Source organism: Lampetra fluviatilis, chromosome 43 (genome assembly GCF_964198595.1).
Source record: "Lampetra fluviatilis chromosome 43, kcLamFluv1.1, whole genome shotgun sequence".
NCBI classification, from domain to species: Eukaryota; Metazoa; Chordata; class Hyperoartia; order Petromyzontiformes; family Petromyzontidae; genus Lampetra; species Lampetra fluviatilis.
Window position 1 is genome coordinate 125,906 of NC_136317.1, and position 13,997 is coordinate 139,902.

At 51.5% G+C, this 13,997-nt stretch overlaps 1 protein-coding gene across 1 annotated transcript; it reads left to right on the plus strand.

Moving 5' to 3' along the window:
• The first annotated feature begins 897 nt into the window (after positions 1-897).
• On the plus strand, positions 898-13,997 carry LOC144946965 (transmembrane protein 126A-like). The gene is made up of 5 exons (XM_078876032.1): positions 898-1,020; positions 2,146-2,290; positions 3,210-3,403; positions 5,481-5,595; positions 11,374-13,997. Exons 2-5 carry the CDS (start codon positions 2,172-2,174, stop codon positions 11,564-11,566), a joined length of 621 nt encoding a protein of 206 aa, XP_078732158.1. The 5' UTR covers positions 898-1,020; positions 2,146-2,171; the 3' UTR covers positions 11,567-13,997.

Consider the following 13,997-nt stretch of genomic DNA (forward strand, 5'->3'; position numbering starts at 1 on the left):
GGTGTAGTTGGGAGGCCTTCATGCAGCAGTGGATAGAGCACCGATACTCAAATCAAATAATATCAACAATGTATTACAACTATTCGCGCTATTCTCCAACGCATGTATATCACACGACGGCGCTATATTTCACATTGTCCGCTGCAGTTTTGCAGAATGCGGCGGTGTTGTGCTATGAACCACCCAAATTTCGTACATTTACGGTGTCAATTTTTCAAATTTAGGTTTAGTCGGTGACTCTGGCATGCAACTGCCTACTCGTTTTCAAATAACGTCCCGGGATCTGTCACATCCGTGTCGTGTTCATGGTTAGTGCACGCGCGCGGTATTAACCAGGGTGGCCGCGAGTGAGAACCGTGAACGGCACTACCGCTGGCCCAATCAGTGCAAAAGGCGCCACGGTGGCGAGATGTGAACTCCCTCGCCTGGTATACAGGAGGTCCTGACGCCTGCTGCTGCTGCTGTATATGTAGAGTTTGCGGTGTCTCTCCCAATGGTCGCGTGGATTTGTCTCCGGGTCGTCCGGGTTTTCACCTCCACATTTATAAACGTGCGTTTGTAGAATTTGGCTGCTATAAATTTCCACGTGATAAACCACTTTGTTGAGGTATCATTTGTGGCAGGAACGCTTCTGAAAAAAATAGCTATTTACCTGGTAAAATAAATTAAAAGTGTTTTAGTTTCTATACATATTCTTGGTTATTTCGGTAAAGTGACGTAAATAGAAAACAAAATAGAAATTTTAAATAATAAAAAATAAAATAAAGGCGTCTTTGTGGACTGTACCATTTAAGAAACACCCTCGCCACTCAACCCTCCCCTTGCCGCAACGCGCACCGCCTGACCCAACTCAACACCACCACTTCCCCCCTGCTCAGATTCGGAAATGATTTCGCCCGGGAGGGACCTTCATGTTCCTCGTCAGCTTCCGTAGGTCACCATGGCGGCGCCCGTGTGCCCGGCTCCACATGTGTGACTGCGGCTCCACGCGTGTGACTGCGGCTCCGTGCGTGTGACGCGGTGAGGCTGCGTTCTCTCTCTCCGAGCATTCATATATATATTTTATATATTTTAAGTTAGTCACCCCACCTGAGCGTCGAGATCCAGCTGTTAAATTGTACCTCGCGTGAGGCTGTTGTACCCGAGGTAACCAACAGGCCGACACTGCACCAACATCTCCCGAGTGAGTGCAAAGTTCGTGACAAAAGTCTTGAGTCGTGCGGCTTTGGCCCAGCAACTGAATGCAGTGTGGTAACTACGCCTCGGATAGTTACCCCGTCGTTCATTGCCCCCCCCCCCAGCACCTGCAATGAGCACGGCTGGCTACGTACGGTGCGAAAGAAGTCCAACATATATAAATGATACAAATGTAACGGGTTCAACTGAGTCACAGACGTAGACTTGAGAGGCAACACATTTATTCAGTTCCAACACACGGGGATAACTTCCCCCTGAACAGAATAACAACCTATGGTGGTGACTACCAGGCTAGCTAGTGTAGTTAGCCTACTAGTTACCACGTGACTGGTGTAGTTACCACGTGACCACCAGGCTGACTACACTAGTCACCACGTGACTGGTGTAGCTAGTCAGGTGGTGACCACCAGGCTGACTCCACTAGTTACCACGTGACTGGTTGCGACTTCCGCTGTGTAACGATCTGAATAATTATTTCGTGATTCGGGTGGCAAAAATCAATTATTTTTCTTCTGTGAATTACGTATTGATCGTCATGTTTGAGTCGTTGCTACGTACGCCACGCGGGTACACACAAGTGCTTCATACACAAATGTCACACGATGATTCGTATTTTGAGTCGGGTGGGACACGTGCGCTCACGTGCGTGCACACAATCTCTCCACTGGAGTCGGCACGCTGTCGTGTGGTGAACCCAAATACACGCAGCGCAAGATCTCTTCTGCCGAATAAGCCCCGTGATTCTGTCACTTGGAAACATGATTACCAAGCATCAGGCGCGTGCAGCGTGTAACTCGCACCTTAATTTTGCATTGGAACATAGAACATGGGTAAGATTGGAAATGGTGCTTGGTGGGTGGTGTGTGAGGAATGTAATTTTTTTTGCCAACCTATGATCCTAGAGCTGAGTGAGACGCATCACCCGACCTGTCGCTTCCTCCTTCACAGCGACGAGGGAGGAGCTGAAGGACGACATGGGCTGGGACAATGAGCTGGAGAATGATTTGGAGCAGCCCCGCATCAGCCCTGTGATGGGCAGGGAACTTCGGGCGAAATTGCTGGATCAGATGGAAAAGCTGTCTTCCTCTGACAGGTAATGGCCCCGGGGAGACGTGTTTCGAGCTGCCCCAGAAATACCCCGGCAAAATTACACTTAACTATTCATCGTCTGCTTGTGGTTTATTTCCGTTTGCTGATTGTCAAGGTTGTGAATGAACCATACTATTCCCACTGATTCATACCTCAAACTAAACTATGTTTTATTTCACCAGGTAAGGCCCCGCTGAGCTATATTGCACTTCTTCAGAAGCGACCTGGATCTCACAAATAATAGCTCAATGGAGCGGATTATCATGTGGAAAACCTTCAACGCGCTTGCTCATAATATGAGCTGCCACTTCACTCATTGCATGTGACAGACTAATTTAATAAGCAATAAAAACAGATCACATTCTAAGCTTTAACCCCCATTTATACGTATGTCAACAATACATATTTTTGATACCGTAATTTAAATATGTTTAGAGTTATCAATATTTTTATCCAAGCCACTGCTGATCATCGACAATTTGACTTTCTGTTATGAGCAATTAAAATTCAAAGCAAGCATTGTGGAGGGAGCGTGGGTTTGGTGGATTGCACAAATGTTGCGAATCTCCCTTCCCGTACCCTGGCTCACCAGTAGAAGAAGGAATAGGAAACATGTGAACTCCACCCTTTCCTTCTGTACGGAATAGAACGTTTCACCCTCGGGAGCTCCGGTTTCCTCCCACATGTAAAGGACCTAGTTAAGTGTCCGAAAACACCTTCGTATATTGAGGACCGCAGAGCTTGGGCAATTGTTGTTGGCTGCTCACCACGTGGCTGCTGCTGCCTTCCCGATCGTCTCACTCCAAGAGCGAGCAATAGATCTGTGGCGCCGGGGCATCACAAATTGACATTTCTATTCGGTGTATATATTTTTTTTCTTCTCGCATTCAGAGCATGTCTTTGTGCTCCTCGTGTGTGCGCAGAAAGATTTTCAACAACGCGGCCCATCTGATGGGGGTCGGGGCGGCAATGGGGGGGTTGGTGTCCAACTCGATGCTCCGCACGCTGATGCAAGTGCGTGAAGCTGCCCTGGCCTCTGCCCTCCCCAGCGCGTTCATCCCCTTCCTCACCGTCACCATGATCCACCAGGTCGTCCTGACCGAGTCATTGTTGGGCGGTGAGCACCGCACCACCGCACCACTGTACCGCACCACCATATCACCTTCCGCCCCGAATCACGCATGGCCCTGCACGCTGACCTTGCCACCACTTCTTCTTCTGTCCATCTCGAACGATGACGACTGCGGCAAACAGCTAACATTTTTGCTGTGCGCTGGTGAGATGAGAGGCCATCCCTTGAGCGGACCTACTGGGTTCATCCACCGGAGTCATCAACCAGCGCTATTGATGCCTTCGCCGTGACCCTTACAGGGGGGCTAGGCAGGTGCTGGGCTTTGCCCATGGGCCTCCTACGAGCTAGCGGAAAGAAGGAGCGCTCTAAGGTCCCGTTCGTATTCCATGGCCTACGCCGCTGCCTCTTGCCACCACGAAAGGCCATGGTGCACGATGGAAGTGCTTCGCTGACCGGCGTGCCGCGGCAAGGTCCCAGTAGGCATACTGCGGTATTTTATGAATTATAGGAGAAAACCTCGTCTGTACGCAAGCTGGCACGGATGAACTCTCCTCCGTGCCGTTCAGTGGCCAATGTAGCCCCCCGCCCGCGCACCTCCCGCCCTGCCCTCTCCATTGGTCGTGCGTGCGTAGTACGGCAGCAGACGCCCGTCGGTCCCCACCTCCGTCCCTCTCAACTCCCTCATTCACACGTGCGCAGACAGGCAAAATCGGTGTAGCCCTGCAAGTTCTTGATCACGGCACTGCTGACGGAAAGGCCTCCACTAGAGCTCTAGAGAGCCCCACGAGTGGAGGGTATTTGGCCTACTCTTCCATATCTTTCATGAGGTGGGAGTACCCACACTTTACCCTACCACACATGACTGCCGATCCACTCACTCTGGTGTACCCATGTACACTGCTAGGAGGACAGCGGAAGTGTTGGGGGGGGGATTTAAGATACTTTCCCATTATGTCACCTGCCCAATCTGGTTGATGGAATCGAACTGGCGACCACTGGATTGCAAGTCCAGCATGGGAAGCCATCACCTCCGATTAGCATGGTTGGCTACATACGGTGCAAAAGAGTTTCAGCATACATACATCACGCTGTGGTGGCACCAACCCTCGTAATAATACACAAACAAATGGCCACAACATTTCCGACGCAGTGATTTCTTTTTGGTGAGTGACGGATAAGGCCTACCACCATTGTTTTATTCTGCTTGTTTACTCGGGGAAAGCCTCGCTGCGTCTCATGGCGCTATTTCATGAGGCTCCTGCCAAGTTTTCGCAGTAGGGGGCAATGATTGTTTTGTAGATTTAATTCGAGTCGTTGGTAAATGGTGTCCCCTTCCCGAACGATGTCACGGGATCTTTAGCATCCGCTGTGAAAACAGGTGGTGCGTATTTTTTACGGTTAATGCACACTACCGCGGTACTAATTAGGGCAGCCGCTGGATCTGAACCGTGAGGCCGAGCGACAAGCGGTAGGCCCCGGCGCCATCCTAAATGATGGCTACCACCGGACAATGACAACGGAGTAGGCCGTACGGTTTGAACGTGTTTGCACGTGCTGGTCGGTTCAAGGATTAGTAAAATTGATCTGGATTCCGTCGTGGATTCCATAACTTTTTGAAACCAATGAGCCATAATTTTGAACCGTTCCACCGAGTGGACGTATATCATAGCTGTCAACCCATACGGTTTGCCCGTATTCTTGTCTAGGGAAATTTAGTTTTCAGGTACATACTGTGTAAAGCCGTTTCAATACGAGACTTTTGTAGGATGAAGGTTGAGATTTATAAGGATACGGGGTGACCAATAAAGTCTGAATTGGTCTGTAATAAGGTAGGCACTGACAAGGGGTTAACAGGTTTGGGGTATCAATCTTGATTTGAAGCTTTCGCGACTGCAGGAATCCATACTCTTTGGTTCTTTCGGTAAAGTCACGTGTGTGTTGCGTCCAAAACGTCGTGATTAATTTTATTTTACACCTACGTGACTTTACCGAAAGCACCAAGGAGTATAGGTATGGTATCATTTGAATTTAAGCACGGTGCCATAACGGCGACTTGCGACACGGTTAACGTACCCCGTGTATGATCGTGCGTGCGCGTCCATCTCTGCACACACGTGTGCAGGCCGCCTGAACTGTGAGCTCTGCGCTACCACACGTGGCACGCTCATCGGGGCCATCGGATCCGGCGTCCACCCTTTTGCTATGGCACTGCTGCTCAACGGCATGCTCATAGCCAGGTGCGTTGCCCGGACACGACACCGCTCACGACTTAGAGCGGAGGAAGGGTGACTTGACTTCACACGGCCCGTGGCCACAACGAGGCCTACCGCTTGCCAGTCTCACCTCCGATTAGCACGGTTGGCTACGTACGGTGCGGAAGAAGATCAACATATGTACACTTCACAATGGCCTGCAAGGCGATATTTATCCGTCACCTCGAGCAAATTAGCCGCTCATTCACTTCTCTCTCTGCAATGGCCTCTTGCAGTTGGAAGACGTCACTGAGGTGTGTGTTAATCTGTGGCCTGCTAAAGGGTTTTGAAAGTCCGATTTAGACTTGAGTCAGGAAAAAGGTTTCCCACCCCTGAGTTACAGAAATACTTCCAACTGGAGGTGGCCACGCGGCTCAGTGGCCAGAGCAGTGAACCGGTACTTTTGAGATGATGGGTTCGAATCCACGGTTTGGTCAGCGTCATATATATTTCATGCATATGTAGTGACATAAGAAGGGAGGGGCTGCTGGGGGCTCTGGGATCCCAGGCGAGTCCAGACGCTTAAGCCTCTGGGCGCCAGGCGCTGGGTTCCCAGGGGGTCCAGACGCTTAAGCCTCTGGGCGCCAGGCATTGGGTTCCCAGGCGCTTAAGCCTTTTTGGCGCCACCAACGGGGGGGGGGGGGGCTGTGTGTGCTCTGTGGGATGTCTGGTGGCGCACACGGCCCCACCCCTCGTTGGACCAGGCATAAAAGGAGAGCTCCCTGGACGATCAGGGCCCAGTTGTAACTCAAGACCCAAGACCCACGACCAGCCATCTGAAGACCCTGGGATGCTGTGAGAGCCAGTGGTGGGACTCTGGAACTCCCGACTCTACCACCTTGTGAGGGCGAGTTCCAGAGCGTAGCCAGAGTGGAGTATCTAAGCTGTGTACCTAGGCTGTGTACCTAGGCTGTAACAGAGTATCAGGACTGTTGGAGAGTTGGACTTGGAGTGTTGTATTGTAATAAAGAAGTTACCTCTACAAGTGTCTCTGGAACCCGTTACATTTGGCGTCAGAAGTGGCTATGGAGACAAGAAGTAAGCCACGTACCTTCAGTCCTGACGGCGATGAAGAGGAGCAGGCAGTGATGGGGCAGCCAACGCCGGCCGACAGCGACGCTGCACCGCCGGCCGACAACAACGCCGCACCGCCGGCTGAGCAGCTGTCTGCTCCGCCGACCGTCCCCTCTCCAGCGTCGGGAGCAGAGATGGAGGAGGCGCTGCTTCGCCTCGCAGAGCTGCTCTGCGCCACCGCCTCCCTCCTGGGCGAGATGCGGTGCTCGCGGGCGATGGCGGGAGGGAGAGAGGAGGCGCGGCGCTCGCCCGAGCCCGCCGTCGCCGCCGCCACAAACATGGTGGACGCCGCCGCCATTCCCGCCACCGGCGTCCCCCCCACGGATGTGAGGGATACTTCCGGGAATGACATCACTTCCACCGGATGAGCAGTGACCGCTGGGAGTGACGTCACTTCCGGGCCCAGCGTGGGCCAACCCGGAGACGCCGTGTCATCAGCGCTGCGTCCCTCACCGCCGGGTGACAGCTGTTTGCAACCTAGCAACGCCGCGTCATCAGCTCTGCGACCTTCACTGCCGGACGACAGCTGGCTTCAACCTAGCATACCGCGTCATCAGCGCTGCGACCGGACAGTGAGGGCGCCATTCTTACTGTAACCAGCGCCGGGGCCGGCACATCGACCGACACGCAGGTTTTGCCTTTGCTGCTCTGGCCAAAGGTTGGAGGTCGGGAGACCAGGCCCCTGACACTTCGTCCATTTACGCGCTCCGGATTAATGATTTTTTTGTTGACATTTTCTTCATTATCGTCGGGGAGTCGTGACTGTTGTTGGGTAAACTGTGTGGAGCTTCGCCCGTGAGTGTTGTCAATGTGTGTGCGAAACTTTGCTTGTGATTGTTAACAATCTATATATATAAAATCGCAAATCTGTCTGTCTGTCCGTCTGTCTGTCTGTGTGTGTGTGTGTCTGTCTGTGTGTGTGTCTGTCTGTCTGTCTGTCTGTGTGTGTGTCTGTCTGTCTGTGTGTCGCCGGACCATACGCAGTTTCATTGGGCGGCGGTTGCCCCTGGCAACGGGTAGCGACACATTCGCTGCGGGGTGGACGCCATTTTTAATTCCCGTTAAAAATATGCGCACGCATTAACACGCGACTCTGAGGTAAATTCATCAAAGTTTCACGTCCTCTTCACTCCCCCCCCACCACAATGTGTGCAATTACTATTAAAGGGTCGGTAGATTATAAAATTATAGCGATTAGACAGTATTATTGTAGCGGGGGGGGGGGGGTAACGGCCCCGGTACCCAGCCTCAGCCGGGTGGGCAATCTAGGCGAGGCCGGAGGCTCTGCACGGTACTAGGACGGTACTAGGCCTCGACACCCCACCACACTATAGGCCGTACATATTACTGCACAGCGGCCGAGGAGATCGTGCCTGGGGGGGGGGGTGGGGGGGCAGGGGTAGCAGCCCATCTGTGTATATATGTAAGGTTATTAAGAAATATATTTTTCACCCGGGCAACGCCGGGTACTTATGCTAGTGTATGGTTTATATTGAGCTTTGTTCGTGATTGTTAATTTATAGCTTGTGCTGTCATTGTTAACGATGTATATACTGTATGGGGCATTTATCTTGAGATGGTGACATGCTGCCAAGGATTTGGAATTGTCATGCTGGCTCTCAAATATCTTGGGGTGCAGATCCTGACCAGGATGTCCCAGCGGGTGTTGCGCGTCTAACACGAGAGTTGTGGTCCCGTCATGCTATGGCTGACGGCTTGACCTGACAGCCCGGAGATAGAGACACTCCGTGGCATGTCTAGCCTAGGGGGCTGGGTGCTCACATGGCTCGGAGAGTGTGGTCCCGTCATGCTATGGCTGACGGCTTGACCTGACAGCCCGGAGATTGAAACACTCCGTGGCATGTCTAGCCTAGTTGGCTGTGCGCTCACAGGGCTCGGAGAGTGTGGTCCCGTCATGGAATAGCTGACGGCTTGACCTGACGGCCCGGAGGTTGAGACCCTCCGTGGTGCGTCTGGAGCAGTAGGCTCGCCCTGACGGCCCGGAGATTGAAACACTTCGAGGCGCGTTGAAACAGTGGGCTGGAGATTCGTGGTGTTCAGGTGTAGTTGTCCCGTTACGTTGGGACTGTATCCCTCAGTTGTTAGGGTGCATGTTGTGCAGGGAGTGAACAATGGGTCGTCTCAGATCGGTCGGTACAGCTATATGCTGCGATGCGAGTCTTGGAGAGAGATTGGGTCTCAGCTCGGTCGGTACAGCTATATGCTGCGATGCGAGTCTTGGAGAGAGACTGGGTTGAAGCCCCCCGATATGGCCGACGCGTGCTACTGGTGATGCCGCGTCAGAAAGGCGGTGGGGTGGTAACACGGAAATTCCCCCCTGATATGGCCGACGTGCGCAGTTTTAGGATGGAGGCGCCACGTTGGAAAAGCGGGGGGTGCTAACGGTTGACATGTAATGTCGGTGGTGGTCCTCATTGAGGGCTGCTGGGACGCAAGCACGGGATGTCTTTTGGAGATGCGGTTCGTGCGTGCGGCCACCATTTATGGACAGGAGCAGGCGGATTTATTTTGTTTGTGTCATGTAAATTTTATATATATATATTTTAAAATGTAGATACTGGAGCAGCCCTGAAGTGCGACTTCTTTGCCCAGTACATGGGTCGGCCCTGAAGTACGACTTCTCGACCCGGGACGTATACAGACGTCCGGATTAGTGTGTGTAGAGGGATGCTCGACATGTTGATCTTCGCCTTCTCACCACCTGACGGATGGGAGGGTGGCAGGGTGGTGTGGATCCCTGCCATCCATCCGGTGATTGTGTGATTTCGGTTCGATTACCGGTGTTGGTTGTGCATCCAACGCGTCGGAATCTGTATATTTGTTGTTGTTAATTCCCCGTTTTCTATGCGGATCCCGAGGAGGGCTAGGTGTGCCGCGGGTCGTTTGTTCACGTGTCATTGCTTCACCTTTTTGTTGATTGATGCTTGTATATAGTGTAAAGTTGTACAGGTTGGTTATGGTATTTATGGTTGCTTTCTTGTTCTCTTTTCTTTTCCTGTTGAGGCTCGCGTATTTTTTTTTCTCTCTCTCCCTTTCGTTAATTTAAACTTTCTAATTATTGACAGCCGAGACGGCTGGAGGCTACGTAGAGGGGGGTAATGTAGTGACATAAGAAGGGAGGGGCTGCTGGGGGCTCTGGGATCCCAGGCGAGTCCAGACGCTTAAGCCTCTGGGCGCCAGGTGCTGGGTTCCCAGGGGGTCCAGACGCTTAAGCCTCTGGGCGCCAGGCGTTGGGTTCCCAGGCGCTTAAGCCTTTTTGGCGCCACCAACGGGGGGCGGGCTGCGTGTGCTCTGTGGGATGTCTGGTGGCACACACGGCCCCACCCCTCGTTGGACCAGGCATAAAAGGAGAGCTCCCTGGACGATCAGGGCCCAGTTGTAACTCAAGACCCAAGACCCACGACCAGCCATCTGAAGACCCTGAGATGCTGTGAGAGCCAGTGGTGGGACTCTGGAACTCCCGACTCTACCACCTTATGAGGGCGAGTTCCAGAGCGTAGCCAGAGTGGAGTATCTAGGCCAGGGGTCGGCAACCTACGGCTCCGGAGCCGCATGCGGCTCTTTACGGGCTGCTTCTTGACAATATGTACGTATGTACAGTATGTACTCAGATGCATTGCGGCTCTTGAAATATTGAATTTTGTACCGAATTGGAATGAAATGGCTCTTCTTGTTATTTTGGTTGCTGACCCCTGATCTAGGCTGTGTACCTAGGCTGTGTACCTAGGCTGTAACAGAGTATCAGGACTTTTGGAGAGTTGGACTTGGAGTGTTGTATTGTAATAAAGAAGTTACCTCTACAAGTGTCTCCGGAACCCGTTACACATATGCATGATTTTTTTCTAACTTGTGTTGTTAATACTCTTGAGTCACGACCCCTTCCTGTAATGATAACGAGACCCACGGTTCCAAAAATGCTGCTTTATATGACTGCAATGCGCCTGCTTTAAGAGGTATCCTACCCTATCACCGCAGTGGCAAGATGTTAACTGCCTCGCCTGGAATGCAGGAGGTTGCGAGCTCAATCCCCACCCTTGTGCCTGCTGTATATTTGGAGTTTGCATGTCTCTCTCCCCGTGGTCGCGTGGATTTTTCTCAATGTCCTCCGGTTTTTCCCTCCACATTTAGAATTTCCACACAACAAGCCACTTCGTTGAGCTATCATTTGTGGCCAGGTCGCTTCTGAAAGAGAGCTGTACAGCTCAGTGGGCTTTATTTGGTAAAATACAAAATAGTTTAGTTTTAGTTTTCTGCCATATCGTCCTCCCCTCTGTTGGAGAATGTAAAGTGTCGAAGTTTTGCGTTGGTACTTAGAGAAATTCATCAATCCACTGATGGATGATGGACTCCCCATCTTTCATTCATGGTTCTTTTTTTTTTACAATACTTAATCACTCCGTTCATTGTTGTTTGGTGAAGGTGGGGGAGCCAGGACCAGTCCGGGTATTAACCTGCCACCGATGTTAGCCCTGGCCGTTAACATTCACTCCAACTTTTACTTAACGTTCACTTCAACCATAACCGTGATCGATCAGGGACAAGCACAGTCAACATTTATGATGAACGCATAACCCCTTAGATGTGGTCGAAGGGAGGCAACGCTTATTTAAAAGAAAAAAACGATCACAAAATGTCGATGTGCGACCCCCCCCCACCCCCGTCCCGCAGGTACCGCCCGTGGGATGCGCCGACGCCGGGAGAGGCGCTGCGCCACATGTTGAAGCTGTCGAAGCCGGTGATGCAGCGCCTGACGCCCTTCATGCTGGCGCAGGCCGCGTTCGGTGCCTACCTGGGCTCGAAGCAGTTCAGCATCTACACGAAGCTGCGGTCGCTGCCGCCGAGCGAGGACCTCCCGGCGTGAGCGCGCGGCGCCCCCCGCCCACTCTTGTCGCGACCGTCGGGTCGGAGGTCATGCGGCTGTGTTACGGGAGAGCGTTGGCTCGGACGGACGAAGCAATGCCCGTTGGCCAAAGTCTTCGCGCGACTCCGATTCGGCGTTCCGTATTCGCCGTGAGTTTAAAAGTCGGCCCCCTAATTCACTTCGTTGTTTGGGAAGTTTTTGTTTGCGTGACACAGCAGGCGCGTGCTCGCGATTCGATGAGTAGTTCCGTTGCAGGGGTCACGGTGCGATCCGACTGTGTTTTATTTTGCCGTTGTGGTCATGCACGGGGTTTACGAACACCAATAACTGGTACTCACACGCATGATGCGATGCGTTTACGGTGACCGTGAGAATAAAAGAAAATTGACGGATCAATGCTTCTTAACTTGCCAATTAAGCAGTACACTTTGCTGCCGACTGGTTTCACCAAGACCGCCCCTTAAGTGATCACCTTGCAAATAAGTGCTGTTATCCTATAAAAAAAAGTTTTTCATTATATTTGTTTCAAGTTTATTTTGTCTTTTTATTTAGTTTGCGCTATCGCCATCATGATGTGTGATGACGCGTCCACTTTAGGACTCTTCCAGAGCAGCGCGTTACCCCGAGTGTTTGAAAACGGCCCGTGGAAGGGTATATCACAGAACTGCTTCTTCGATCGCTGCATGTGACCTAATACCATAAACTTGAGGATAACTACTTTCACACACACACACCCTGCAACACAGAAATGTTTGTGGTATGGGAATCAAACCGATATCCTTTTAATTCACGGAGCCAGACTATAGCAAAAAGTAAAAAACGAATATAGCAAGATGGGTTTTTTTTAAATCGTAATTTCTGACCAAACTGGAGCTGGCAGCTCGCTCCACACTTTTTAGTGGGCGCCTAAAACCCAGATTTATAACGCAGGATATCAGCATCGCTGGCCTCAGTGCTATAAAGCCTCGAGTCACGTGGCCACCTCTTAAGTGTCTCTACTTAATTGAGGCTTCAGCAGGGTTAGAGCCGCATTTTCAGGAGTGCTCTTAACTCTGTTCCGCTGTCTCAGCTCACAATTTGTTGTGGGGTAAATTATCAATTTAAACGATCCAATTAATTTATTCGTTTGGAAAGTTGGTAAATTCGTGGAGCAGAGCATGCTGCGGTAATGGAGACAGAAAATTGAATCAGAATGCCGCCACTTTAACTCAACTCAAATATTTTTATTTCACCAGGTAAGGCCCGCTGAGCTATTTAGCTCTTTTTTCAGAGGCGACCTGGCCACACATTACAGCTCAATGAAGTGGCTTATCACACAGAAATGTATAGCAGCCAAATACACGTGACCACCATGGGGAGAGAGACACGCCAACTCCAAATGAACGTATTGGCAGTACACCGGTGCGCAGTATAACAAAAAAGCACCTTTTTTTACAACAATTATTTACTTTCTCACGATTCGCAGCCCCAGACAGAAAATATTTCGGGGTGGTGTTGCGGCAAAATCAGTTCTCTTGATGTCGAAGCAATCGGAAAACGAGTTTTGTGAGCGGCTGCACACAAAGCTTTGCCGTATAGCAGCACCCAGCCTGATGGCGATTGGCTCCCATGTTCAAAATGGCAAAGATTTGACTTCTCGTGCCCGAGACTTGGTCGGATGGTTCCTCGATTCATTTCCGGAATAATTTATTGGCGGACGGTGGCATCAAAATATTGACGCTCGTCACGTTTGAATGGGAAAGTAGCTGCTGAATCTAAGGCAACTTTCTGATGGGAAATCTGCAGCTCACTGAAGGGGCAACAGTGACGTCGTCAGACTGTTTTATGAGGATCGTGTTATCCTGCACCGGTGTACTGCCAATACTTGCAAATATAGAGGCGGCAGGGTCGGCTTGAGGCCGATCTCCTACCTTTGCTGTCGTTGTGTACCAAGTTTGCTGAGCACAGGTTAAAAGAGGCGGAATGAAAAATGGGCGGCCACGCTCATGGGTATCTCGCAGATATTTTCAATTTGACCATGAGGAGTTTTAATTTGTGAGTATTAACCAGTGGCGGCTCCTGCAAAATCTCTCAGGGGGGGCAAATGTCTGGATGATTGATAAGGATAAGGTCCACCCATGTGTAATGCGGGCGTAAGCGACCTTCCGGAGGTGACGTCACGGGGGGTGGAGTCATGTGACGTGGGGGTAAGGTTCGGGGCTTTAAGCGGGTAAACCGGAAGGGGAAAGTAGTCGGGGTGTGAGCGGAAAAGAGTGAGGCCACGCGGGCAAGTGTGGAGAGGGGGGGGCGCCGACGGCGATCGGGAGCCAACCCCGAAGATAAGAGGAAGCTGCGGAGTGGTGTGCAGCTGGGGAGGAGACAGCCAGGAGGGCTGCGTGTTAGAGGCAGCGGTGTGGCTGCCAGGAGGAGCTGCGGAGAGAGAGAGAGAGGG